Source organism: Agelaius tricolor, unplaced genomic scaffold, assembly GCF_023055355.1.
Source record: "Agelaius tricolor isolate 1412-34295 unplaced genomic scaffold, bAgeTri1.0.p SCAF_33, whole genome shotgun sequence".
Taxonomy (NCBI): Eukaryota; Metazoa; Chordata; class Aves; order Passeriformes; family Icteridae; genus Agelaius; species Agelaius tricolor.
Window position 1 is genome coordinate 4,962,981 of NW_027269293.1, and position 26,638 is coordinate 4,989,618.

The 26,638-nt window shown below is 59.9% G+C and overlaps 1 protein-coding gene across 12 annotated transcripts in view; it reads right to left on the minus strand.

Moving 5' to 3' along the window:
- Nucleotides 1-423: 423 nt before the first annotated feature.
- UNC13A (unc-13 homolog A) overlaps nucleotides 424-26,638 on the minus strand; it is a 37,157-nt gene continuing 10,942 nt past the window's right edge. For 2 of the 12 annotated variants that reach the window (XM_071452125.1, XM_071452120.1), the window contains 32 exons: nucleotides 25,317-25,410; nucleotides 24,304-24,350; nucleotides 23,143-23,221; nucleotides 21,495-21,566; nucleotides 20,980-21,199; nucleotides 20,230-20,457; nucleotides 19,897-20,038; nucleotides 19,359-19,528; nucleotides 18,804-18,919; nucleotides 18,537-18,700; nucleotides 17,684-17,834; nucleotides 15,468-15,536; nucleotides 15,273-15,362; nucleotides 14,989-15,123; nucleotides 14,582-14,715; nucleotides 14,042-14,127; nucleotides 13,685-13,811; nucleotides 13,509-13,605; nucleotides 13,236-13,379; nucleotides 12,056-12,139; nucleotides 11,761-11,838; nucleotides 11,396-11,484; nucleotides 11,129-11,281; nucleotides 10,888-11,011; nucleotides 7,744-7,782; nucleotides 6,764-6,793; nucleotides 5,609-5,665; nucleotides 5,371-5,451; nucleotides 5,102-5,249; nucleotides 2,717-2,809; nucleotides 2,481-2,640; nucleotides 424-2,199 (listed from right to left, as the gene is read on the minus strand). In XM_071452125.1, the coding sequence (XP_071308226.1) occupies nucleotides 1,911-2,199; nucleotides 2,481-2,640; nucleotides 2,717-2,809; nucleotides 5,102-5,249; nucleotides 5,371-5,451; nucleotides 5,609-5,665; nucleotides 6,764-6,793; nucleotides 7,744-7,782; nucleotides 10,888-11,011; nucleotides 11,129-11,281; nucleotides 11,396-11,484; nucleotides 11,761-11,838; nucleotides 12,056-12,139; nucleotides 13,236-13,379; nucleotides 13,509-13,605; nucleotides 13,685-13,811; nucleotides 14,042-14,127; nucleotides 14,582-14,715; nucleotides 14,989-15,123; nucleotides 15,273-15,362; nucleotides 15,468-15,536; nucleotides 17,684-17,834; nucleotides 18,537-18,700; nucleotides 18,804-18,919; nucleotides 19,359-19,528; nucleotides 19,897-20,038; nucleotides 20,230-20,457; nucleotides 20,980-21,199; nucleotides 21,495-21,566; nucleotides 23,143-23,221; nucleotides 24,304-24,350; nucleotides 25,317-25,410 (3,790 nt within the window). In that variant the 3' untranslated portion in view covers nucleotides 424-1,910. Of the gene's footprint in view, nucleotides 2,200-2,480; nucleotides 2,641-2,716; nucleotides 2,810-3,987; nucleotides 4,045-5,101; nucleotides 5,250-5,370; nucleotides 5,452-5,608; nucleotides 5,666-6,763; nucleotides 6,794-7,743; nucleotides 7,783-9,480; nucleotides 9,487-10,887; nucleotides 11,012-11,128; nucleotides 11,282-11,395; nucleotides 11,485-11,760; nucleotides 11,839-12,055; nucleotides 12,140-13,235; nucleotides 13,380-13,508; nucleotides 13,606-13,684; nucleotides 13,812-14,041; nucleotides 14,128-14,581; nucleotides 14,716-14,988; nucleotides 15,124-15,272; nucleotides 15,363-15,467; nucleotides 15,537-17,671; nucleotides 17,835-18,536; nucleotides 18,701-18,803; nucleotides 18,920-19,358; nucleotides 19,529-19,896; nucleotides 20,039-20,229; nucleotides 20,458-20,979; nucleotides 21,200-21,494; nucleotides 21,567-22,897; nucleotides 22,986-23,142; nucleotides 23,222-24,303; nucleotides 24,351-25,316; nucleotides 25,411-26,638 lie in introns of all 12 variants that reach the window. The other 10 variants (XM_071452126.1, XM_071452124.1, XM_071452116.1 and 7 more) reach the window with 9 other exon arrangements.

Consider the following 26,638-nt stretch of genomic DNA (forward strand, 5'->3'; position numbering starts at 1 on the left):
TGCTCAGGGTGGGGGTGTTGGGGTGGCTGTGCAGGGACAGGGGCTGGGATCAATGATCCCTGAGGGTCCCTTCCAGCTCAGGATATTCCAGAATTCTGTGTTCCTGCAATTCTATTTAACACCTATCCTTGGTTTGATAAAGGTGCCCTCAGGGAGGCTGAGTGGCAACGGGGATCATCCCTGGGCTATCGGTCCTTGGAGCTGGTTAACCTTGGAGCTGGTTAACCTTGGAGCTGGTTATCCTTGAAGCTGGTTATCCTTGGAGCTGGTTAACCTTCGGGTTGGATGTCCCTGGTTTTCCCTTTAAAGGTGGAAGTGCTGGATGAGGTGGGAATGTCCCCAGGTGCCCTTTAAGGTGGAAGTGCTGCACTGAGCAATGCCCCCAGGGGCCCATCCCCTCCCAACTCCCCACAGGAGCCACAGTGAAGGGTGTGCTTTTTAATGTCAGTTATAATAAAATATTTTTACAGAGCCCAAAAAATTCAAAATAGTGCAAAACATCTCACTGTCATGCATCCATGGGAGCCGCCGCGGTGGGCGGGACAGACACACAGGCATCGGTGACACTGTGCTACAGGAGCAGGATTGGTCAGTTCAATCACATGCCGAACAGGACGCTCTGGGGAGGGGGCTCAGGGCCAGGGCACCACGGTGGGGCTGCGGGGCCGAGCCCCAGCCCGGCCGTGCAGGAGCAGCCGCTAGAAAAGGGTGTAAACATTGAACAGAAACGAGAGAGCAAAGTGAAACCCTCTGGTCCCGGCAAACCCTCGAGACAAAGGAGCATTTGGGGTACCCTGTTTTGGGATGGGAGGGGGCTGAGAGAGCTGTACTGATTTGTGGGGTCATGAGGCCTCTGTGTGCCCCGGACTCAGCTGGGGTGGCCACCCCAACACCACACACCCAGGCCTCCCAGGCACTCGCACGAGACATGCACACCACAGCACACAGAAATGGTGCTCACTGGGGAACTGGGGGCACAGAACTGGTGCTTACTGGGGGACTGGAGGGGCTGGGGTGGGAAGGGTTTTGCTTGCGCCAAGGAGATCCCATGGGCTGCACTGCTCAGGGATGCTGGTCCCCGTGGCCAGAGCAAAGAGGAACGAGTCCCTCTGCCCAGGGCCCTCAGCCCCTGCCCCCCCAAGCCCTGGCACCTTGTGGGGGGCACTGGGGGAGCCCACGGTGGCAGCAAGGCAGGGAAGACAGGATATGGGCCGGGGGCTGCTCCCTGCTGCTCCCGACCCTGGTGATGCTGCTGCCAGCCAGGGAGGGGACCCTGTGCAGGGCCCGTGGGGGCTGCACCCACCAAGCCAACAGCCCCAATAGCCCTTCCAGGGGCAGGACACAGCCTGTCCAGCTGCCCTGTATGTACAGGTATTTACATATGTACACGGATGTGCTCAGGGCTGGCAGCTGCCCGGCCCTCAGGACACACCAGGACGCTCAGGGATGGGGACAAGGGGCCATCACGCTGTGCCAGCCACTCACCAACACCCACATATGGCACGAGACACACCCACACCCCCCACAGCCCTTTCCTTGTGTCACTCGGTGAGGGCTGGGGCTGGGTGGGACACTGGAGGTTCAGAGAGGAGCCACTGGGGCTCCTCCATCTCACACAGGCTGGGGAAGGGCAGAGTGCTCCCCTGAGCCAGGCTGGGCTCCAGCCCTCGCTGCAGCCCCCACAGCAGCACCTTCCTGCGGGCTGTGCCGGGGCCCGGCTGTGCTCGGCAGCGCTGTCTGCCAGCCGTGCTGGCCGGGGAGGGAGGGGAGGGTCTGTCCCTGCAGCCACAGCGCCCCCTCCCCAGTGCCGGGACAGCAACTCCTCTGTGGCCACTCCTATGGCTTATACACGGCTGGAGGATCCTGTCAGGGGCCGGGAGCGGGGGGCGAGGGCTGGGGGACCAAGGACTTTAACTGCTGCCCTCCTCGGCCGAGCGCGTGTCCGACTTGAGCTTGACGAACTCCTTGGCCACCTCGTCGTTGTTGCGCTGCGAGAGGATGCGGAGCACGGTGAGCCCGGTGTCGTCCATGTGGATGCGGCGGCCCAGGGGCAGCCAGCAGGCGCAGCCGGGGCGCTGCAGGATGTCCCGCAGCTGCAGCACGGCGATGCCCACGGTGCGGTCCTCCCGGGCGAAGCAGTAATCCTTCACACACACCTGCAGCTCGTAGCACTCGGGGCCCGTCTCTGTGCCCAGCGTGCTGAGGGGGCAAGGGACGGGCAGTGTTGGCAGATGGGGTCACACTCCAGCCCTAGCCCGGCCATCTAACAGCCCCTACATGGCTGCTGTCCCCACCCCCACCCCTAGAAAAGCCTTTTCCTTTTTACTCCTGCTCCCCTCTCCCTGCTTCAACCAATGAGAAATGTCTAAAACACCCCATTGGAGATGAACAAACTCCCTGGCAGTCTCCAGGAGGTCCCCACGTGCTGGGGATGTGTCCCCCAGCCTGTCCCCACATCCCCAGCCCATGGTGCCACTCACAACTGGAAGCTCTCGTTGTACTTGGGGGCCCAGCTGTTGTTCTTGGATTTGGTGGCAAATTTCCTCTTCTTGTCACTGAGGTGGGGCCCGATGATGTTGACCTCGATGAAGGGCCGGAAGATGCCCGAGGTCTGCCACTTGAGGTCATTGGCAGCCACCACTGCAAGGAGGGGACAAGTGAGGCTCAGGGAGCACTGTCACCTGCCAGACCCTGGCACCTGGCCAGCAGGACCCACCTTTGACGGTGACTTTGTGCTCGCCACTGCTGGGGTGGGTCAGGAGCTCCACGTGGATGGACACCTCCCCAACGGGGTCATCCACGCCAGAGCCTGGGACAGACAGAGGGACAAGATGGAAGTGCTGTTTTCCCAATGTTCCTGACATGCCCTGCCCAACACTAACCCCTCTGAGGAGGCAGGTCACCCACCATGGGGTGGCAAGGGGTGGGCATTAGGGTGTGTCCCAAAGGGCTGTGGGCACAGCAGCATGGGTGCAGCAGCTGTGATGGACATGGCAGGACACCCCCAGCAGCACGCTGCCATCCCACCCCTGTGAACCCCCCCTTGCTAAGGCAGGGCTGAGGGGCCTGTCCAGGATGGGGCAGAGGAAGTGGCCCAGCTCCCCGTGCTCTGGCCACAGAGGGGTGACAGTGCCATGGGCACAGCCCTGGGCAGGAGGGACCCAGCCAGGGCAGCCACAGCCCTACAGTGTCTCAAGGCGGACCCACCCCCTCATACCCCTCCATCCCGGGGACCACACCAAGCCCAGGGGTCCCTGAGCTCAGCCCACCCCACGCCACCCCAGAGCTGTGCATGCACCCGTGGGTGAAGGACGGGGTGCAAGGCAGAGGGACAGGCTCTGTGGGCCTGATGGGAGATCCAACAGGGCTCAGTGGGCAGCTCTCAGAGTGGCAAGAGCAGTGGAAGGAGGACATGTCCCCGTGTCACTGAGGGCGCCAGGGCTGGCGATGGCACATTCCCCTGCATCCCCGGCCCCGCCCCCGCATGCTGAGCCGGGATGGAGCCGATGGCGGCGGGAGGGGCTGGGCATGGAAGGCCAAGCGGGGGTGCAGCCCCGGCCCCAGCAGGGTGGGATGGAGGCCAAGCAGGGCCCGCGGGGGCTCATTCCCTGCGCCCCAGGGCAGGCAGAGCGCGCCGGAGCAGGGCTAGTAATGGTCCTTAGGGCAGCAGGGGGGGCAGGAAGGGCACAGGACGTGGCATGGCCACTGTCCCACGGGGAGGTCAGGGTGGGTGCGCCAGTGCTGGGGACAATGTGGGGTGCCCAGAGCGTGTGGGCAGACACCCCCATTCCCACAGGGACAGCTCCCGACCCGCTCTGGGGGTGGTCAGTATGGCTGAGCACAGTTCCTGCAAAGTGCCCCCAAAGCAGCCCTGGGAGAGGCAGTTTGCTCATTCTGGGGTCCCAGGCCAGCCCAGCCCGGTGCTGGGACTGTTACTAGCCCAGGCTGGCGGCAAGGCAGGTGCAGGGGCGGGCGTAGCACACGTACCCTTCTCAGGATAAACCTCTTCACTAAGGGTAAACCTAATCCCTTTCCCACCATGAACTAGTGGGAAGGAGAGAGAAAGAGACAGAGACACGGCACAGAGTACACAAAGAGAGGAGGAAGGAGATGAAAGAGGAAGGAGATGACAACAAAGAGAAGAGGGAGGAGATGCGAAAGAAGGGAGGAGGGAAGAGATGAAGGAGAGGAGATGAGGAAGAGAGGAGGAAGGAGATGACGTGTGGGGAACAGGAACAGTGAGGGAGGGGGGGAAACAAAGAGAAAGAGAGATCAGATCTCGCAGACAGACTGACGGCCAAGCACCCGGACAACACTGCAGCGACACAGGAGTGCCAGGCACCCCCAGCTCTGAGTGTGGGCTCCTGGGGACAGGGTACACCCAGGGGTGCTGGCACCCACCACACCCAACCCCACGCCCCCAACATGGCTGGCACAGGAGGCACAGACAGGACAGACGTCCCTTGAAGGAGACTCACGGACAGCAAACGCACGTCCCACTCCCCAGGACGCAGACAAGCCTGGCTGGGGCACCCTAGGGTGGCCTGTGACCACCACCGAGCATCTCAGGGCCCTCCTCCAGCAGCCAAGGGACAGAATCAAGGGCAGCATTTAGAGCTGAGGGCTGATCCTGCCCTGGAAGGTGCCCAGCATCCTGCACTGCACCCCAGCACACCTGAGCCCAGCTCAGGGGCCTGGGCACCCAGCACGCCCAGGACAGGCCCTGGCACAGCATCCAGATCCCATGGACCCTGTCAGTGCTGGGTGCCTGGGGCCACCCAGAGGGGACAAACACTGTGACACCTGGCCAGAGGGTGACCTTCCCCCCACCCACAGGCCCCATTTCCATGCCAGTCCAGTAATGCCCTGGCACTGGGGACCCACTGTTCTTGCTGGTGAGGACCTGGCGAGTGCCAGGCTGCTGCTGCTGGGCACCACGGCCCCTCTTCACCTGCAAGGCACAGGAGGAAAAAGCCCTTTCCTTCCCCACCCTTCTCTTCCCCACCGTGAGCCTGGCTGGGACCCCCAGCCCACTGGGACAGAGCCAAGGTGGGTCCTGGCCACGGGGCAGCCTGGGGAGGACGAGGGCAGTGTGTCCTACCCTGTGACGACTGGGTCTGCACGAAGGTTTTGATGAGCAGGTCTGTGGCCTGGGTGTAGAGGGACAGGGCGTAGCGCAGTGACTGCAGGTCAGGGCTCTTCTCCAGGAACGTTTTCTTCAGCCCCACGCCGCCAGCATGGAAGTATTGCTGGAGAGAGAAAGGCCTCAGGATGCTCAGCAGCTCTGTGAGGGTCCCCCTGGTTCTCCCCATGTCTGGGCCTCAGGGTCAGAGCCTTGTGGGCACCCCAAATGCCCCAGAGTGCCCTCACCTTGATGGTATCCAGCGCCAGCTCCACCACAGCACACTGCTTTGGGGTCAGGCTCTTGGCTTCCTCACGCACCATGTGGTCCTGGGGGACACAGATCCTGCTCTCAGCACAGCACCAGGACCCTGCTGCCCCCAGCCCAGCCCAGCCCAGCCAGCAAGGGGGCAGTGATGGGGTCCTGGCAGCAGTGGCACTGGCACTCACCCTGGAACAGAGAGCACCCCAGCCCCCCAGGCCTCACCTTCAGCTTGGAAAGCTGCCCCAGCTCCTTGGCCGCGTTGAAAATCATCTGTGTGCCCTGCAGAGAGCAAAGAAACAGGGACAGCCCCGGTGAGCAGCCGGGCTGGGGGTGGCATGGCCAGGCTGGGCACATCATGCCAGAAGCTTCCTGCAGATCCAGGGGTTCCTCCAGGCTCCAGGGGACAGCAGCCAGGAAGGTGACACAGGTACCAGGCTGGCAGCCCCAAGTCCTCAGCACAGCTGTGAGGCTGCAGGCTTGGGGACCCCAGGGCAGGACGCCACCCTGGTGTCACCCTTGGCTCTGCTCAGCACAAGCAGCTCAGCCCAGGAGTTCCATCCTGCTTCCTGTGCTCCAAGCACCTGCTCCTGCATCCAGCAGGGCCTGGAACAGCAGGGACCACTCGGGCACGGTGGGAGCAGAGCGCGACAGCGAGGGACAGCGGGCACGGGGGGATGTGCCCTGGACCCCACAGCCACCAAACAGCCCCCGGCCACACAGAGCCCTGCCCAGCCCCAGCAGTCCCAGGGAGGCTCCCAGCCCCTTCCCCCAGGTGGGAGACCCGGGCTGCCCCTGCCTGACCTGTGCCCCCACCATGGCAGGGGCCATGGGGCCATTCCATGGGGCCCGTGGGCACAGCAGCCCCCTGGATGGGCAGATCCTGCTCACTGCCCTGGGCTGGCACCTCTGACTGGGCTGAGCACAAGCTCTCCTCCTCAGTGCCTCCAGTGTGCAAATGCAATGGATAAACTGGGGCCCAGAGACCCCCACTACCTTCCCTCTCCCAGCACCAGTAGTTCCAGTCCCTCCCAACACAGGAACCTCAGCACCTCTCCCATTAACCAGTACCTTCTACAGGGCTCTGCCCCCTCCGTGCCCACATTTGGTGTGGCATTAACCCCTTGTGCCCCATTAACCCCTTGTGCCCACCCCTCTGCCCACCCAGTCCTGTCCCATTAATTCCACCCTCACTGTTCCCATATCCCCCAGTCAGTGGACAGGCTGGGAGCAGGGGACACTGCTGTCCCCAAAACAGAGCACGACAGGACACTGTACTGAGCTGGGAGCCCCCAACCCAGAGCACGAGGGACAAGGGACAGCGGGGAGGGAAGGGGAGAGAGCAGTGCCAAGTGGGGAGCAGAAGAGCCATGTCCTTACTTCAGTGTGACTGGGCAGCTTCACCCTGCTCTGGAAGAGAACAGCAAGGGACAGTTACTGGTGGCCCCAGCAGCATTCGGCCGCGGCTCCAGGCCCCCCCATCCCCTGGCCAGGAGGGCTCTGGCCCTGTGCTCTCCTCTGGCTCTCCCAGCTCTCTGCTGGTGCCGCTGGTTGGGCTCCAGTTCACAGCTGCAAAGGCTCAGCCCCTGCCTGTGCTGGTGAAGCTGAGATGAGTGTGCCAGGTCTCTTCTGAGGTTTGCTCCCCACCCCACTTGGGGCTGGGAGACCAGAGGGAATCAGCTCACCCAGCACACTCAGCACACTGGGCAGGAGCCAGTGTCCCCCAGGAGAGGAGGGGGAGCCGCAGGCATTGCCCAGATGGATGCTGGCATGGCTCTTCCCAAGAACCAGGGTCTGGGGAGCAGGCTGGGGTCACTGCTGGGCCCCCACCCTGTGGTGAGGAGCCCCCAGACAGGGCAAGAGCCCATGTGCTGGAGCAAGCCCTTGGGGCAGGGCTAGGGCTCAGCAAGGAAGGGGGATTGGGCTCAGAGATCCGGGGGATCCCAGCAGCCCCAAAGGCCCAGCATGGGGGCCCCCCTCTTCTTGAGCCCCCACAGTGGGAAGGAAGGGGGTGTGTGGAGGGTCTCCCATGCACAGGGTCTCACCCCTTGCTGTCCCACCAGGCAGCTGGTGCTGAGGGCTGTGGGGCAGTGCTCCCCGCAGGGATGGGTGACACCCCACATCTGCCCCAGGGGACTGAACACCACAGAGCCCCCACTCCCTACCCCAGGGACACACAGAACTGGGGCTGTCCCCAGCACACAGCACAGCACACCTCACCACAACACCACGCAGGCAACAACACATCCAGACAGCACGACAGAGGAAGCACGGACAAGCCTGGACCTGCACAGCAGGCAGGTGTGAGACCACGAGTGTGGCCCCAGGGTGTGACACACACGGAGCCCACAGCTATTTACCTTCTCTGTCCCCTTGCCATGTTTTCTCAAGAGCGTGCCCTGTAGAAGCAATGTCAGAGGTTGAGTGTGGGGTGGGGGGACAGCATGGGACAGGACACAGGGGCACAGGTGGCAGAGACATGACGAGCTCCTGAAGGACAGCCAGTGGGGGACTGGTCCCCACCAGGATACTCAGTGAGGGCCTGGAGTCATCAGGGTGCTGGATCCCCACTGGAAAGCAGGATGTTGCACTGCTGGAGAACTTGTCCTCACCCTGGGACACTGCTGGGATACAGAGATGCTGAATCCGTGAGGGATGATCCTTGCTGGAATCCAGGATCCAGCTGTGTGTGGGCAGGCTCTGGTGCCCCCACACATCCTGCTTCAGCTCTGGCAGGTGCTCCCAGCACTGGGGAGGGAGCAAGGAGGGAGTAGCTGGGATTTGGCTTTGGCACGCAGAGCTCTGGTTTGTGCAGGGCTGGGCCCAGTGCCAGCCCCACACTGGCCCAGGCAAGAGGAACTGTGTGAAATGAGCCACAGTGCCATTGGGGGGATGAACTCAGCTCTCAGCACAGACTGTTGGGGTCAGGAGAGGGGAGCACAGAGTCAGCTGGCTGGGAAGCCTCAGAAGGAGCAAGCAGCACAGGTATGGTCAAATAAGGCTCCCAGGAGGGGTTCTGGCCCTGGCACAGAGTGATGGGTGAACAAGAGAGCTGACACTGCTCTGTCCCCCAGAGCCTCAGCAAAGCTGGGACATGGGGCTCCTACGAGGTGCCCATGAGGTCCCCATGAGATCTGAGGGGACACTCAGCCACAGGCTGCCCCCAAGGCTTCCCCAAATGCTGCTGTTGGACACAAAGTGTTGGGGGACAGCAGAGGGGTGTTTGTCCCTGCAGGGATTGGCACCAGCACTCAGCAGCTGGCTCCCACTGCTCTTCCTGCACAGGTGCCTGGGTCACAACAGGGGTGGGGACAGGACTGGGGGGGTAAATTGCTCTTCCCTGCCCCCAGGGGCATAAACCCACAGCCACAGACTGGTCAGAAGAGGACAGAAGGAAACTGCTCAGTCAAAGCCATGCAAGGACCCAGCAGCGATGCCGAGAAGGGAACCAGCAGTCCGGGTTCCCAGGGTCACGTCCCGACCAGGAGGAGCCTCACGACTCGTGCCAGCAGCCTGCCCCAGCACCGGGCCAGGGACCGCCGCGTCCCCGAGACTACTCCTCCTCCTCCTCCTCCTCCTCCTCCTCCTCCTCCTCCTCCTCCTCCTCCTCCTCATCCTCCTCCTCCTCCTCCTCGCTGGGAAAACCTCTGCCCTCACCCCCACACAGCCAGACCCCACCCAGGGCCTCGAGGGGAAACTGAGGCACGAGGGGAAGGACGAGCAGCCCTGACTGCAGGCTCGTGCCTCCCGCGGTGCTGCTCCCCTCAGCACGGAGGCCAGGTGTGGCAGTCCCCGATGACATGGCACTGATGGCACTGCCGTCACCGTCCCCTCCCACCCCATCACTCCCCCCTGTCCCTCCCCACCTCCCGGCACTGCCAACCTGCCCAAGGCCTCTCCACCCACCACATCCCGGAGGGGCTGGCATGTGCCGGCCAGGAGCCAGGGCCAGGCAGGGGCGGGGACCAGGAGCCGGACCAGGAGCCGAAGGAGGGTGTGGGCAGGGCACGGGCAGCCACACAAGACAAGAACCGGCGAGGCCAGGACCGACACAGAGCGGACAGACAGACAGACAGACAGGGAGCTGCCGTACTTACAATCATCTGCCATTGAGAGGCGAGAGGAGCAATTGGAGAGAACAACCGTGACGTGAGTGCCGGCCCCCGCCTCCTCCATCCTCCCCAGCGCCAGCCCTGGCTGCCCCCCACCCCCGGCAGGGCCACGGCACTGAGTGCCACTGAGTGCCACTGAGTGTCACTGCCGTGGCACTGCCCCGTGGGCCTCGCAGCCCCCCAGGAGCCCCAGCCTCACTGCCCAGTCCCTCCTGACTCTGGGGGGGAGCTTTGCCCCAGGGGGGCTCAGTTCCAGGGACCCCAGTCAACACTTGGCTCTGACATGGACCCCCAAACCTGTCTGGCCACCCTCTGGGCTGGCACCAGGGACACCTGGGCAGGATGTCCCCTGCCCGAGGGACCAGTCCCAGCACAGCTTTCTCAGGGACTGTGTGCCCTCAGGAAGATCACCCACCACAGCCACATGTCCCTGCCCACTCCTCTGCCCTAGCACAGACCCCACTGTCTCCACAGCCTGGCTGCAAAGAGACTGGGATGGGGACTGGGATGGGGACTGGGACTCAGTGGCACCACCATCCCTGTAAGATTTGGCCACCTTTGGCCAAGGCTGTGTGAGCCTGGTCAGAAGTGACGTGGGGCTGACCTGAGGCAGGCTCAGGGCTGTGACACGGTGACAGTGAGATGGCACCACTGAGGGCTGACATGTCACCACTGTGCTGTCCCTCACAGACACAGCACAGGAGCTCCACAGTCCCAGACATAAAGGCTGACAGCTCCAGGAACTCCAAGGAGGAGCCTGAGCCCAGCTTTGTAACTGTGACAAAAGCCACCAAAGAGTGACAGGTGTTGTGGCTGGTTGAGAGCCCTCAGTGTCACCCTTTCCTGCCTGACTTCAAAGGAACCACCTCAGGAAGCTTCAGGTGCAGGGGGGCAGGCAAACAGCAATGTGATATGGAACCTCAGAGAGGGACCATTCCCTGGGTTTGCTCTGCTTTCCCAAACATCCCAGGAGCAAGGAACAGCTCAGCCCTGCTGGGGAATATGTCCCCCCACCCTCATGAAACCCCAGCCCCTCAGCAAGGCAAACAGGCAGAGTCTCCCCACACTCCAGGAGCCCCTGGATTCACCTCCTGGCACAGGGAGCACATCCACAGCCAGTGTGGATCAGCGTGGCATGGGATGCTGCCCCAGCTGTGAGGGAAGGATGGATAAGAAAGGGCCAGTGTCCCCTCTTGATGCCACAAGGGAGGTGGCAGGAAGGTCCTTTGCCAAAGCCAACCAAGAAGGTTCTGGAGCAAGGATGACCTATCTCTGTTCCATCCTTTCCTATCCTCTCACATGCCATGAGGGCACCTGGCCAGCCATGTCCCACACTGGCCCCAGTCAGTCACCTGTGTCCCAGGGTCCCTGGTCCCTCTGCCCATCACTCACCGTCTGGTCTGTGAGCGGGGGCAGGACGATGGTCTTCTCCATGGTGTTCATCACCAGCTTCCAGAGCTCCTTCAGCACCCGCTTCAGCACCGTCTTCTCGCAGATCTTGGCAAAGAGCGTCAGGCTGCGGGAGGAGATGCCACGTGTCACCCCTCCGTGCCACCCTGACTCTGCAGGCCCCCACACTGCCTGGCGAGGCCAGGAGGGGCAGGGTGGGCGTTCCAGCTGCCCCCACACTCACTTGCTGTCCAGCAGGTCCATGATGGGCTGCAGGACGTTGTCGGCGTCCTGCGCCACGCTGCTGCAGGTGCTGGCGGGGACGTTGCCGGTGCCCTTCACCTGGCTCAGGATGTCGCCCATCTGCTTCACACACTCCTCGATGTGTGGCTGGAAACTGGGGACCACAACACGCAGGCAGCTCAGCATATTCCCCCAGAGCCCTCAGACACAGCTTCTGGACCCCCAGAGCTCCTCTGCCCACTGCCCCTGCCCTCCCCCCCAGCTGTACCTGGTGGCAAACACTCGGCTCAGATCATCCAAGACGTTGTTAAGTTTCACCTGCAGTTCCTTGAGGATATCACTGGCTTCTGTGTCCAGCTGCAGGAGGAACAGGTTGTTGAAGCTGACAGGGCTCCTGAACCAGCCCTCAGGGAAGTTTCTGCATCCCAAATGTATCCCTGGACAGGGTGAAGCCCTTCCCAGTCTGATATGGTGGGAGAGCAGAGTGCCACAGGGTGGGACAGTGTGGTCCCACACAGGAGTGAGGAAGGGGTCTGCTCCCAGCACTGGGGAACTGGGCATGGGGCTACCTCAGGGGGGAAGGGAATGATCCAACCCCCACAGGGCTCTCTCCTGGAACCCCCCCATACTCACGTCCTTCCCACCCATGGCTTCAAACATCTTCTCAAGCTGGACACGGAGCTGCTGGATGTTGTTCATCAGGATGCAGGGCTGGAGGGGAGGGATGGAGAGGGGGGTCAGCACCAATACATATGGCTGGGACAGCTGCCCACAGCCCCAGAACCCTCCCATCTTTCACTGGGGGACATGAAGACGGGAATGGCACAGAAGCCACCCTGGCAGTGTGTCAGGAACTGCCATCAGGAAGGGACCAACCCACCCTGGGCTTGAGGTGACATGTGGGGACAGCAAAAGGGAGATACATCACCACTTTCTCCTTCTCCTTGGAGCAGTAGGAGGCAAAATCCTTGGAGATGATCTCGGCGTACTGGAGCAGCACATTGCTGATGGTCTGCAGCCAAACAGGGCACCAAGGGAGACACCCAGACAGCAGCAACAAAGGGTAAGGAGGGAGAGAAGGAAACCATGAATCCAACAGCCCTGAAACAACCTCATATCTGGATATATATGGGACCAGACCATCTGGCCTCATGGATCACAGAATCATGGAATCATTAAGGTTGAAAAAGCCCTATAAATTCAAGTCCAACCATCACCTCAGCACCACCACCATGTTCACCACTAAACCATATCCTCAAGTGCCACATCTACATGTTTTTTAAACACTTCCAGGGATGGGGACTTCACTGCTGCCCTGGGCAGCCTGTGCCAGGGCTGGACAAACCTTTCAGTGAAGAAATTTTACCAACATCCAACCCCCCTGGCACAACTTGCAGCCATTTCCTCTCCTCCCGTCCCTGTCCTCTGGGAGCAGAGCCCAACCCCCCAGCTGCCCCCTCCTGTCAGGAGTTGTGCAGAGCCAGAAGGTCCCTCCTGAGCCTCCTTTTCTCCAGGTTGAGCCTCCCCAGCCCCCTCAGCCTCTCCTGGTGCTCCAGCCCCTTCCCCAGCTCTGTTCCCTTCTCTGGACATGCTCCAGCCTCTCAATGTCCTTCTTGTCACAAGAGACCCCAGACTGACCCCAGGATTCGAGATGGGGCCTCAACACAGGGGGGCAGTCACTGCCCTGGTCCTGCTGGCCACACCATTGCTAGTACAGCCCAGGTGCCATTGGCCTCCTTGCCCAGCTGGGCACACCTGGCTCACGTTCATGCACCAGGAGCCACATGGGTACAGCCACTGGAAGCCAGATCCAGCACAAATGGTCTCCATGGGCTGCTTCAGCACAGCTGTGAAGGCAACAGCCACCAAGCCTGCATGCAACTCCCTCCTACATTGCAGCAAGCCAGTTTTAATTAATCTATATTAATTAAGCAAATAACTTATCAATTATCTCATAATTAATTAACTAATATCCTGTGCTAGCAGAGCTGGGAATGTTCCAGGGTGTGTTGGTAGCATATTGCCTGCCCACAGCTGGATGGAGGGGGCACAGGGAGCCCAGGAGCCCCAGCCAGGGCTGGCACTGGGGTCCCAGGGCTGGTGCCCACCTTGGCAAACCGTCGCATGTAGTGTCCCACAATCTGGGGGTCGGGGCACTCCAGCTTCTTGATGATCTCAAAGCTCTGGTTGAGCTGGGAGAAAACGTCCACCACGGAGCAGGAGAAGAGCGCGTGCTCCGAGGTCTGCTGGAACTGTAGGAGTGAGATGAGGTGTCAGCAGGATGTGAGGGGGAGATTTTGGCCCCAGTCAGGACATACTGAGCATCAAGGGACAATTTTGGCCCCTCTCCTCTGAGACTGCTCCCCTAGTCCTGCTCATACCCCATCCTTCTTGTCCCGCTCCAGTGCTCCGTGCAGGAAATCCCGTGACACCTCTTCATTCTCATCCAGCCACTGGATGACAAAGGGCTCGAACCAGCTGAAAGAGAGACCCAGCCGTGGTGAGGCCAGCAGCCCTGGTGGTGGCAGTCCCCTGCCCGGCCCAGGGCTGCACTCACGCGGGGTACTCGGGCACGCGGCTCTTGAAGGAGGGCAGCTCGGTGACGTACTCGTTGTACAGCCACTTCACCTTGAAGTGCAGGTTCATGTAGTCTGCGCTCTTGCACAGGCGGTGCTTCTCGTGCTCTGCACGGGAAAAGGGCCTGGGGCTCACTCTGAGTCCCAAATCTGGGGTGTGGCTCCACAGGGGCCGCTCCAGGGTAAAAAGGTGGAAGTGCTTCTGGCGGGGGGTAAGCTATGCATGGTGTTGATGAGGAGATGAAATGGGTTTGCCCAGGGAACAGGGGAGGTGTGAGCTGAGGACAGCTCCTGCCTGGTTCCCCCCTCTCTGGCTCAGGGGGGCAGGTGGGACTCACCCTCCATGGCATACTTCATGTCCTGAGCAAAGAGGTTCCACATCACCTCAGCGCTGATCTTCCCCACGTTCAGTTCCTGGGGGAACCTGGGGTGAGGGGAGAGTGCAAATAACAGAATTGTTTGAATTCTTTAGGGTGCAAAAGACCTCCAAGGCCATTGAGTCCAGCCTGTGAATGATTCCCCCCCCTTACCACCCAGCCCAAAGCACTGAGTGCCAGATCCAAGCCTTCCTTGGACACCTCCAGGGGTAGGGACTCCAAACTTCCCTGGGCAGCCCCAGCCAATGCCTGACCACCCTTCCCATGAATTTTTCCTGATGTTCAACCTGAACCTCCCCAGCACAGCTCGAGGCTATGAACACAGGGTGGATGAGCCCTCCATGTGGACAGACATCCCTCACACACCTCCCAGCAGCCTCAGCTTTCCCATCTGTAGAATGGATGTTATAACCACTTCCAAAGGCCTCGAGATGCTACTGCCTCCACGTGGGCACCCTCTGTGGGCACAGCAGTGTGTCCCCTTCCCCAGCACCTACTCACTGATTCAGGCAGGGTGTGTAGGAGTTCTTGTCTTCCTCAATAATGGAGACAATCAGGGTGATGAGCTTTGACCAGAAATCCAGGTTTTTGATGCTGGGGCCCTGCTCCTCAGGGGGCACCTCGCCTTTCTTAGTCTGGAGGGGCAGGGACACAGTGGAAAATTTGGTCACCCCAGTGCAGGGATCAACTTTGTGTCGGGGCTAACAAGGGAGCAGGAGGAAATACCCTGGAGGCCCCATGCAACCCCCTCTTGTCTGTCCTGATCTCAACCCCACAGCTCAAACTCCAGGGCCTGGGGATCATTCTGCACAGGACTGAGCACTCTGGAGAGGGAGCAGGAGCATGAGGAAAAGGAGAAGGGCATAGGGTGGGGAGGTCAGTGCCCAGCATCCCCCTTGCCCACGCACCGGGTCTGTCTGGTACTCGCGGCTGTAGAGCTCGTGGCAGTTGTTGAAGATGTACTCGTAGGTGGAGTTGAGACAGGCCTTCACACAGTCCTTCACCACCTGGCTGGCTCGTGGGGGGCTCTGCAGCTCCTGGACCTGGTGTGCAGAGTGAGCATGGTGTTTGGAGCACCCCCAGACACCCACCCAGGAGCACCACAGGCCAGCACAAGCCCAACCCGCAGAGAACCAGGGCCAAAGAGAGTCAGACCCCCTGAGGGACAGGGTGAGCAGGGCCCCAGCAGTACCTTCATCCGAAAGAAGGTGATGCTGGTCAGCAAATCCACTGTGGACTTCAGGTCCTGCAGCCGTTCGGGGCTGCTGGCAGGGAAGTTGTTCTGGAAAGGAAAGAGGGGAGTTGCCCTCAAAATTCACAAGTGAGGGTGGGGGAGCAGCCACCTGCTGCCTCAGGTGGGGACACTGAGGCAGGGCAGGCACCTTACCCGGTACATGGAGAGGTCGATGCGCAGGGAGTTGTGCAGCTGGTCCAGGAGCTTGACAAAGCGATCTTTCTGTGGAGAAACACCCCGGGGGCAGGTGAGCAGGGGAAAGGAGGCACAGACCAACCCCCCACCCTTGTCTCTCTCTGCTCTCAGCTCAGCCCTCGCTCAGCCCTTTCCTTCCTTCCTTCCTTCCTTCCTTCCTTCCTTCCTTCCTTCCTTCCTTCCTTCCTTCCTTCCTTCCTGCCTGCCTTGCCTTCCTTCTTTGTGAGCCCTGAATGGGCAGGACATGCCTGCAGAGAAGAGCATCTCCTTGCTGGTGGCTGGGGCTCACTCAAAGCCCTCAGCAGCTCCTGGGGCACATGTGGCCATGCCAGGTGAGGTTCAGGATGGAGAGGTGACACCACGTGTCCCGTCATTGCTGGGAGGCTGACGGGCTGCTCTGTTTGCCTTGCTCACTGCAACACCTCTGAGCCTGCGCTCAGGACAAGAGTTGGGAGAAGGGCTGCAGGATCAGGAGCCCCTCGACTGGGGCTTTCCAAGAGCTCAGGAAAAAGGGCAGGGGAAAGATGTGCAGTGGTTGCCCATCTTGAGGGTGGCCCCAGGAGCTGGACATTTCCATGACCCCTCACTCACCCCACTGGGCTGCATCAAGGGACATGGGCAGGGAACACCCTGTGTGGGGGGTCTCCACTGGGGCTGAGGAGCTGTAGTTCAGCTCAGCCCAGCTCCCACCCAGGGAGCACAGGGAAGAAGGATGCAAATCCCATCTTGGGTTGTGGATTGGAGCAGGGGTCACAGCTGATGGCAAAGCAACTCATCACAGAATCCCAGACTGGTTTGGGTTGGAAGGGACCTTAAGGACCACCTTGTTCCACTCCCTGCCATGGGCAAGGACACCTTCCACTATCCCAGGTTGCTCCAAGCCCTGTCCAATCTAGTCTTGAACACTTCCAGGGATGAGACAGCCACAGCTGCTCTCAGGTCAACCTCAGTCCTCACTCCCTCACAGGGAAGAATTTCTTCCCAATATTGGCCCCAAAACGTGGTTGGGGAGCATTTCCCTTTGCGTTCCTGCTGGTAGAGAGGCTTTGGACAGCCATGTGTGCCTGCCATGAGAGCCCTGGGCTCCCTTCTCAGCACTGGCTGTACGGGTCAGGGCTGACCCGCAGGGCTCTGCAGAGTCCTGAGCAGCGTCTGAGTCCTGGACAGGAGCACAGGGGTGGGAGGGGCAGTGAGTCCACGGCTCAGCCATGGCCACAGCCTGTGCTGGCACCGCAAACCTCCGGCGCTGGTGGGGATGGCCCAGGCGGGCCCTGGGCCGGGCCGTGCGTCCCCAACACCCAGGAGCAGCTGCAGCACTCTAACACTGGACACGGCGGCTACTCGGGGGTAAAGCGACACGGCCGGGCACTTTAGCACCCAACCTTAGGCTCTCTAAAAAAGAGAAAGAGACAAGTTTTTAAAATCCTCCATATTAGAGAAAAGGCTGGATTTTGGTTTCCTCCTGCTGCGTGATCCGGAGGCACAGCTCTCTCAGCTCTGGCTACCCCTGCAACAGGAACGGGGTGGGGAGCCAAAGCTGCGTGATCCGGAGCTGTGCTCGGCCCTGGCTGTGTCCCTGGCTACCCAGCACCTTGCTGCACCCGGGGCTGGGCACTGACCCTGGCTCGCCCCATGCACACCCAGAGCCACCATTTCCTGCTTCTGGGATGGCACTGGGGGAGCCGAGGTGAGGGCTCAGCCCCTCCTTGCCCACGTCCCCGAGGGGCTACCCAGCCCTGCCACAAACTCGCCCCACTTGGCACCCACTGGTGCTGGCACAACTGGCTGAGTTTGCAGCAGGCTGGGGTCCCCCAAAGCACACGAGGCTGTGCAAGACCCCCCAGGAAGTGCAGGGGTGGGTCATGGCCGCATGCTTCTGATTTTGCCACCAAGGTGCCCCCTCCTCCTGGCATGCTGCCACCCAATTTGCTCAGGCTCCCATAATAAATAGGGAAGCAAATTTAGCCCTTCTCCTGGGAAGGTGGTGGCTTTTTTCCTTCCTGAAGTACAGGAGCAGGACGACTTTTGGGGCAAGCAGGGGCTGACCCCACTGCTGCCTGGCTGCAGTTTGGAGCGGGGTGTTTTGCACAGCTCGTTTTGCTTCCTGAGCCCCCCACCCCCTCCCAAAGAAAGGAGAGAAGAAGAAAAGAGCGTTTACGTACCATGGGACTTACCCCGAAATTGGAGGCGGCGAAGCGGTCGGAGGCGTTGGCATTGCTGGAGGCCGTGGTGTGAGCGTAGTAGGCGTTGATGTTGGCCAGCAGGGTGCTCATCACCGCCGGCACCCCGGGGCACATGTATTTGGAGGAGAGGCAGGCAAAATGCCTACGGAAAGAGGTGGCAGCGGAGGGTTTAGGGCCATGGGAGGGGATGCAGGGTTTGGGGTGCATAAGTCACTGAATCCCAGAGCATCCCAAATTGGAAGGGAGCCACAGGGATCATCAGTGCAGCCCCTGTCCCTGCATAGCCACCCTGAGCAGCCCTGGGAGCTCCTGGAGCTGTGGCAGCCTTGGCACCATTCCCTGGGGAGCCTGGGCAGTGCCCAGCAGCCTCGGGGGGAAGAACCTTGCCCTGAGCTCCATGCCAAGGCCTGGCCCAGCTCCAGCCCTTGCTGGGCTCCTGTCCCTGTCCCAGAGCAGAGCTCAGCCCCTGCCCCTGTGCCTGCCCTGGGCAGGAGCTGCAGCCCCCAGGAGCCTCCCCTCAGTCTCCTGGGCTCCAGCTGAACCAGCCAAGTGCCCTCAGCTGCTCCTCAGCCCTTCCCCAGCTCCATGTCCCTCCTTTGGCCACTCTCCAACAGCTTTGGATCCTTTTGATCTTGTGGAGCCCAAACTGGACACAGGACTTGAGATGAGGCTGTACCAGAGCGTGCTGGGAAGGGGAAGGATGGGTGCACAGGTTTGGGGCCAGTCTGCACTCAAGGCAGGGAGGTGAGTGCCAATGGCAGCAGGAGAGGAAGATGGGGACAGTAACCCTCCACCTGGGGGGTGGGTGCAGCCCCTCTGAACCAGATGGGGGTACAGGACTCACGTCATGGCCTGGTAGATGGACTCCACCCCATAGCGCATGGCAAACTCATCCACGATCTCCTGCGCTGTCTCATCAAAGTAAACCTTCCACGCATCGTCCCCCTTGGCGTCGGGGATCTTCACCACCCCGTTGTTTTGCAAATCCGTCACAAAGTGGAACAGGTTCTGGAGGTACAAATGAGTCCCATCAGCTCCCCAGGGCAGGTGGTGGCAGGGTGGCACTGCTGGGGAGGGGGCCGTGCCCCCTGTGCCTGTCTGGGCTGCTCACCTCATGCAGGCAGGTGTACTGAACGTGGTAGGGAGCCACCTTCTCCTCACCCTTGATCTCCACGCTGATGTGCAGCCGGATGGCTCCCGACACTGCAGACTTGTCTGTGCGCTTGTCTGTGGGTGCAGGGAGAGGGACAAGGTGTGAGGCTTCCCTGGGGCAACCCTGCTCACTGCCAGCCCCAAAGAGGAGCACAGTGCTCTGGCACAGGGCCAGGGCTGAAGGGACACCCAGCAGGGTGTGCAGCCAGCCTGGGGTGGGATTTGGCCACATTTCCATCTGCTAGAGACACAGCCTTTCTGTGCCTTGGTTTCCCTTCTACAGGAGGCTGGTGTTCTAGAACCTCCTGGGTAGAGGGTTCTCAAAATGACTGGGAGAACACTTTATCCTGATGGTTTTGATATTAAATATTTCTAAGAGCAGACCCTGCTGCAATAACCTTCAGCCTATGGCCGGCAGCACTTCCCCCTTGGAGTCCAGGGCAGGGCGTCCCAGGCTGAGCAGGACGTGGCACCCCCTGAGCCCAGGGCCAGGGTCCCAGGCTGTGCTGCTCACCGAGGTTGTACCAGACGTCCATCTCCCCGCTCAGGGTCCGGACCTCGATGATGGTCTGGCCCAGGAAGTCGTCAGATTCCCTCTTGAAGCGCTGCTTGACGCGGGACTTGATGTCATCGTCCTCGTCCCAAACACGGACCTTGATGCGGTCAGAGGAGTTGTGGCACTCGCTGGAGAGGTGACAAAAGGCCCAGCATGAGCAGTGAAACCTTTCCAGCTACTCCCCATCACTGCTTCCCTAAACAAAAGGGACTAGCACAAAGCAGGAACTGGGGAAGAGAGCAGATGCAGGAGCACCAATGCCCTCCCAGCGGGCTCTGTGCCACACCCAGGCAGCCCCAGCACAGCCTCGATCAGCCCCTGGAGTCACACCCTCATGGCATAAAACACAACCCCAAGGGACCCCAGCACCTCAATGGGAGCAGGATGAAGCCCAGCTGGCTCCCCTCATCCTACTGGGACATGGCAAGAGCCAGCACAGCCTGGCACAACCACGAGTGGCCAGAGAGGGGAATGGGGAGACCAGAGGTGAACTTACAAATGGAAATTCTCCTCCCAGACTGGGTTGAGATTGCCGTAGATAGTTTTAGTCCTTTTTTTGGTCTTTCCAACCTGGACAGTGACATAAGGATCACTGGAACCTGTCTTATCCTTTGCTTGCAGGCCCTGGGCACACACCACTGCAGCACAGCACAGCACAGCACAGCACAGCATGGCAGAGAGAACAGACAGAGAGAAGTCAGTGCCACAGCCACATGAAAATCCCCAAAACAGGCACCTGTGTCTCCCCAGGGGCTGAAGCTGCCTGGCAGAATGAGAGGTTGGGCAATGGGGACATTCCCATGGTCCCCAAGGTTAACCAGCTGCCTACCTGTGATGCTGATCTTGGCTGACCATTTGGAGGTACCATCCAGGACACTCTGCTTGACTGCCTTCATCTGCTGTGTGTGCGTGGTCTTGTTGACCCCAAACACCTCCTGGATCAGCTCAAATATCTCTGGTTTGTTGCGCTCCCGGATCTTCATGCGGTCCTTGAGCACCATGATGATGTTCTGGGTCCGGTCCTCTGCTCCATGCTTGGAGCTCTTCTCTGCTGCTCCTGGGAGAGGACAGGCATGGGTGAGATGGGCTGGGGGGCTGGTGGTGCCCAGGAGAGAGACAAGAGATCTCACAGGTTGGCATGGTGGGCTTGGGGACAGGGACAGGAGGAAATGGCCTCAAGTTGCACCAGGGAAGGTTTATCAGGGGAAACTTCTTCCCCAAAAGTGTTGTCCAGCCCTGGGCCAGACTGCCCAGGCAGTGGTGGAGTCACGCCTGGAAGTGTGCAAAAAACATGTGGCTGTGGCACTTGAGGACACTGTTTAGTGGTGACCACAAGGGTGCTGAGCTGGTGGTTGCACCTGATAATATTAAAGGTCTTTTCTAGCCTTAACAATTCCACGATTCTACGATTCCATGCATGAATTAATCCAAACCTGAAGGGATCTACCCCCTGCCCAGGATGAGTCTGCTCTGCCCATCACTTCTCCCATGCCCAAGTCAGGAGTGGAGCTCCCTGGAGCTGCTCCCTCCTTCCTCTGCAAGGTGAGAAGGGACAAGGCTGTGGGCCCCAGGTCCTTACTCTGCAGGCAGTCAGCGTTGAGCAGGTCCTGGCACTTCTCGTGGCACTTGACGCCGCACTCGGCGCAGCGCATGCCCTGGCGGGCAATGCCCCACAGCAGCCCCTCACACTCGTAGCAGTACGTGGGGGTGGTGGCCGTCCACACCTCGAAGTTGTGGGGCGTTGTGCAGGAGATGGGGTACACTAAGGCTTGCAGGGTCTTCTTGTAAACATGGTTTTTCTGTGCAGGGACAGGGGAGAGAGGGGGAGAAACGCTGAAGCAGGGCAAAGGATGCACTTGGGGACATTGATTTAATGGTGGTGGTGCTGGGTTGACAATCAGACTTGATGATCTTATAGGTCCTTTCCAACACTAATGATTCTGTCCCCAGGTGCTGCCATGAACATCCCGGATGCTCAGGCATCACCAGAGGGTGCTGGTGGGGCACAGACTCTGCATCTCCACTGCTGGCCCGGCCCCCCAGGCTCAGTTTCCCCCTCCCACCATCCCCAACCCAGCCCACCCCAGCACCTACCAGCTCCTCATTGTTCAAGGTGCTTGAGGCCAGCGCGGATGTGATTCCCGCTTTCCTGGACTGGACCAGGGACTGTGGGAAAGAAAGAGGGTCAGATCCAGCAGACCACGAGAGCTCCCTCCTACAGCCCCAGAGGCTGTGAAACACCCAGGACAGACCCCAAACCCAGACAGGGAAGGACCCTGGCTGCATGGAGAGCAGCGGGGACAGCCCAGCTCCCATTACTGCCAGCACTGCTGTGCAGTGGGACTGGAACTAGGGCAGCAGCCTATGACATTCCCAGTTCAGCAGCCTCTGACATTCCCAGTTCAGCAGCCTATGACATTCCCAGTTCAGCTCCAGTGGGGCAGAGCCTCTCACCATGTGTCTGAAACTCCTGAGAGGGGCACTTACCATGGCCTGTGGGCAGCCAGAGCCAGCGAGGGGGGAATAAAAAGCCATTAGTGCAAACACTTCCCAGGAGAGCCCCTTCCCTGCCAGAACCAGTGGGAGTTGGGGGAACACCCCCTCATCCAGCACTGAGCAGTCTGTGGTGGGGGCACTGTGTCCCCAAGCCACAGCACTGGTTGCAGCCTGCAAATCCCAGCAGGGAAAGGCAGCAGACCCCCAAACCCCACACATTGCCCACCCTATCACCCCCCACCCCCAAAACACCAACACAGCACAGTGCAGAAGCATCAGCAGCTGCCCAAGAGGGCTGGGGTGGGGCACCAAGTTGGGGACAGCAAGGGGGTGGGGGAATGTGGGGAGACAGGTTGGGAACAGGAGGGTGGCACCCCAGGGAGGGCACACAGTGGAGCTGACAAGGTGTAAAGAGAGGGGGAAGGAGGAGAAGGGCACCTAATTCTGGGGGACAAGGGCGTCTTTGTTTCCAAAATTGCTGTCTCTTGTCATCAGGAGCGGGAGGGGACCAGCAGAGTGACCCTGTGCAATTGAGCCCAGGGACTGGAGGGGACCCCATCATGGGGGGCCCACACATCGGGGGTCTCCAGCCCCACACACTGGGACAGTGGGGACAGGAGCACAGGGTCTGGGCAACTTGGAAAAGCCATTGCCAGCCCTCCCCTGGTACGGGGGTCTGTCTGTTTGTCCAGCACCAGTGTGGTCCAAGCTGCAGGGACAGCTTGGCACGGCAGCTGGGACACGAAGGGGCAGGAATACAGCACCAGTAAAAAATGGGAAACCAGATACAGCCCTGGGAAACCTTAGGCTGATGCTTGGGGTAGGGACCAGAGCTCCGTTAAAGAGAAGCACCCTCGGGTAGGGAGAGCCCAGCTCCCCACTGCAGGGAGGGCCAGGAGCCCCCCGGGCAGTGTGGGACGCCCCCCTCGGCAGGGCTGGGGGCAGGGGGCTGGCCGGCAGCCCCAGGGCGCTGTCTCTTTAACCCCTCGCACCGCGCTCACCAGATCGCTGACTAGAGGGAGAGATTTGCGTCCAGGCTTAATGTCGGGCATGCTGTTAATGCAGCGCAGAAACCTTACAGCCGCCCCCCTGCCGCAGGGAAGGCCCAGCCAGGCCACAGGAAAGAAAACAGAGAACACAAGCCATGTTAGAGGCAGCTGGGGAGCGGGGCACGGGCGGCGCAGTCCGGTGGGGCAGCAGGAGCAAAGCTGGCAGCTGTGGGGGCGTGCCTTGGGAGGAACCTCACCAAATCGCTAACTAGGGGGATGGGTTTTCGCTTGCGAATGTCCGGCATGCTGTCTATAATGATCAGCCCACCACCAGGCCTGCAAGAGAGAGGAGAGTCAGCGGGCAAGGGGAAACTGAGGCAGGAAGGGGCCCCCTGCTGTTGCCCCACGGTCACTCAGCACTTCAGAGAACCATGGAATGGTTTGGGTTGGAAGGGACCTTGAAGCTCATCTCGTTCCATGACCTGCTAAGGGCAGGGACACCTTCCACTAGATCAGGTTGCCAGCCTGGCCTTGGATACTTCCAGGGATGGGGCAGCCACAGCTGCTCTGAACAATCTGTGCCAGGGCTTCACCACCCTCACAGGAAAGGATTTCTTCTTAATATCTAGGACTTGGAGAATATGACTGCAAAGCAACTCCTGAGTGGCCAGGGACCCACCCATGGGATCCCCATTCCCACCACCACTCCAGCCAGGGTAGGGATCACTGAACTAAAAACTAAGGGAAAAGGGATTTTGGTAAAAAACTGTGATTTTTCCCCACATGGAGCTTAACCATGAAGTGAAACCCAGGAGAAAAACTGCCCATTTGGCTTAGTCAGCTTTGGCTTTGCAGTGTGAGGCTGGAGAGCTGGGGTTCCCTCTGGGACCCCAAAGGGGAGCACTGAGCTGGTGAGCCTCAAGTGTTGCTGCAAGGGAACCCAAGGCAGGAGTGGAACTTCACAGCCCTGCTGGAAAGAAACCCCTGGAGTGATCTGAGGGTTCTCAGGCAACCTACCATGTTCTGCCCAGGTCCATGGCAGGGCTGTCTGTGAGGGCAAGACAGGACTGAGAGCTCCAGCCTGTCCAGGTGAGAGGCTCTGGATTCCTCATGACACCACTCCATGGGGGAAGCAGGAATTGCCACCCCTCCTGATCCCCATCTCAACTCAGCTCCTCGCTCTCCCCCTCAGCAGCAGCTCTTGGGGTCACAGAGCAATGTCATGTCTGCTGGCTGCTCCAAAAGCACTGACCAGCCCCAAAATTCAGCTCCAAAAGACTGGCCTCCCTGAATGCCCACAGCCTGGCAACCCTTCCCCACACAAGCCCATTGATGCTGAGCTCATTAATCACATCCTAATGAGGAGGGGGGCTGAGATCCCAGGGGGAAGAGTGTGCCCAGCTTCCCCTTATACTCACCCGCCTTTGAACCACAGGGATTTTTCTCCATCACCTTCCCCGCGGGCCTGGAAAACAAAGGACAGAGTCAGGGCACAGCAAGAGCCACCAGCATGGGGACAGCGCCCCCAGGGCAGTGAATGCTCACAGCACTGCGGGAGCACGGAAGGATGAGCAGGGTGGGAAGAGAAAGGTGTGCTCCAAAACCAAGGGGGCTCTTCCCAGCAAAGAGCCAGCACTGGGAATAAATCTCTTCAGGAGGCTGAGCTGGGTGAGCAAGTGGGTGAGCTTCAGCAAAGGGGATGAGGCTGGTAAAGCAGGGGGCATGGCTACACTGTGTGAAAATTCAGGGCTTGGGGGAGTGAAGAAGCATCACAAAAGCTCAGCAGGTCCTCAGGGACCCACAGCAGTTGGAAAAAAGAGCAGGGAAAAGCCAGAGCACATGGAAGAGGGTGTGTGTGCAGGGATCATCCAGCAGTGCCAGCTGCCCCGGCAGGCAGGGGATTATTTTGGAGGAAAAGGGCAGAGAGAGACCATTACTCCTCCTTCATGGGCAATCCCTGAGCACACACACACACACACAGGGAAGGCACACACGTGGCTGGGAGGTTCCAGGTGGACATGCTTACCTGCAGGCAGGCTACACCCCTTCCCTGCAGGAAGGGGAGACGCGGGTGCAAGGGCCATGGTGGTGGACAACTGAAAAGAGAAGCGGTGGGGAGGGGGACCGAGACCCCGGGGAGCGAATCCAGAGCCAAAACAAAAAGAAAAGATGGAGGATGGAGTCTAAAAACAAAACAAAATATTGTCAACTCAACAGAGGGGAGAGGGCGGGGGTCTCGCACCAGCACACGCATGCAGCACACACGGGGGATCCTCAGCACTCCCGGCCCCTCTGGGGCATCCCACTTGGTGCCAGTGGGGTTGTGGGCACCACTGTGGGCACCACAGAGTCTGTGGATGTCTCTGGAAGCTGCCCAGGTGTGGAAAGGGGCTGTGCCCCCAGCCCTGAGCCGTGGCCAGGGGGTCCTCACCTCCTGCAGCTGCATGCAGACCTTGTTGAAGGCTCTCAGCCAGTTGGCTTTGGCTCGTGCTTTGGGGTCCTGCACCTCCTCTTCTGCTGGCTCCCTGCAAGCACACACATCCCCTGTCACCTCCCAGCACAGCACCAGGAAGGGGGGAGCAGCCCCCACAGCCCCAGCAGGTCTGAGGCTGCAACTGGGGGATCCTGATGTGCCTTGAGACAGTGCGGCCATGGCAAAACTGCCCCTTGGAACCAGGAAGGACTGAAAAGGCAGCAGGTGCCACTGCAAAGGGCAGCCACAATCAGGGCAGAGCACTGGGGAGAAGCCAGAAGCTTCCTCATCCTCAGGACACCCTGCCCTGGGCACCCAAGTGACACAGAGGGCACAGTTGGTGACACCAGCATGTGAATTAAACATCCTCTGCCCCCCATCTCCCCAGCACAATGTCCTCTGGCCACTTCCCTGGGTAAAGAGCACCCAACACCCCAGTGGTTCCAAGCCCAGTGAAAAGTGTCTGCCTGGACATGCTGGGTGTTGTGGGATTCTTTTCTCCTCTCCTAGAAAATCAAGACACAGAGGAAAAACAAAGAAATGCTCCAAACATACCAGTCTCCTGGAGAGGCTGGTGTCATGCAACATGGAGGGAGGAACCCAGAACTGCTCTGGGAAGAGGCCATGGGGCACTCAGGAGATGAACCTGCTCAGACCTGGGGGCTCTGTGCTAATCTGGGAACCTCAGAGCAAACCTGGGATCCTCAGCATTAACCTGTGGTTCCCAGCAGTAATCCACAGTCCCCAGTGCTACTCTGGGGTCCCAAAAGCTAATTTGGGGTCATCAGTGCTAACTTGAGGCCCTCAGCACTAATCTGGGCATCCCAACACAATCTGGGGTTCTCAGCACAATCCATGGTCCCCAGCACTAATTCACAGTGCCCAAATCCTAGCACAGGACTCCTAAGTCCCCTGCCCAGTGGGTACTGAGGCAGACATGACCTGAGGCCCTCAGGTTCCTGCTAGGTCTTGGGCCTAAATATCCTTTTTTTTTTTTTTTAAACAGCTCATTACACATTAGTTTAAATTTGAGATTCTCCATTCCTGGTGTGTAATTTAAACTAAATAAAAGGCTGAAAAAGCCCATCACAGCAGTTCACCTCTGCACACAGGAGTGACACTCACTGAAAATGGAAATGATCAATAATGATATTTGAATAATCTGTCCCCAAGACATGAATTATTCACATGCTGCACCAGGAACCTGACCACCAATTAATTCACTTGTACAGCACAGGAGGCCATGGATGAGCTTCTACCAGGCCTGGGGAGAGGACTGA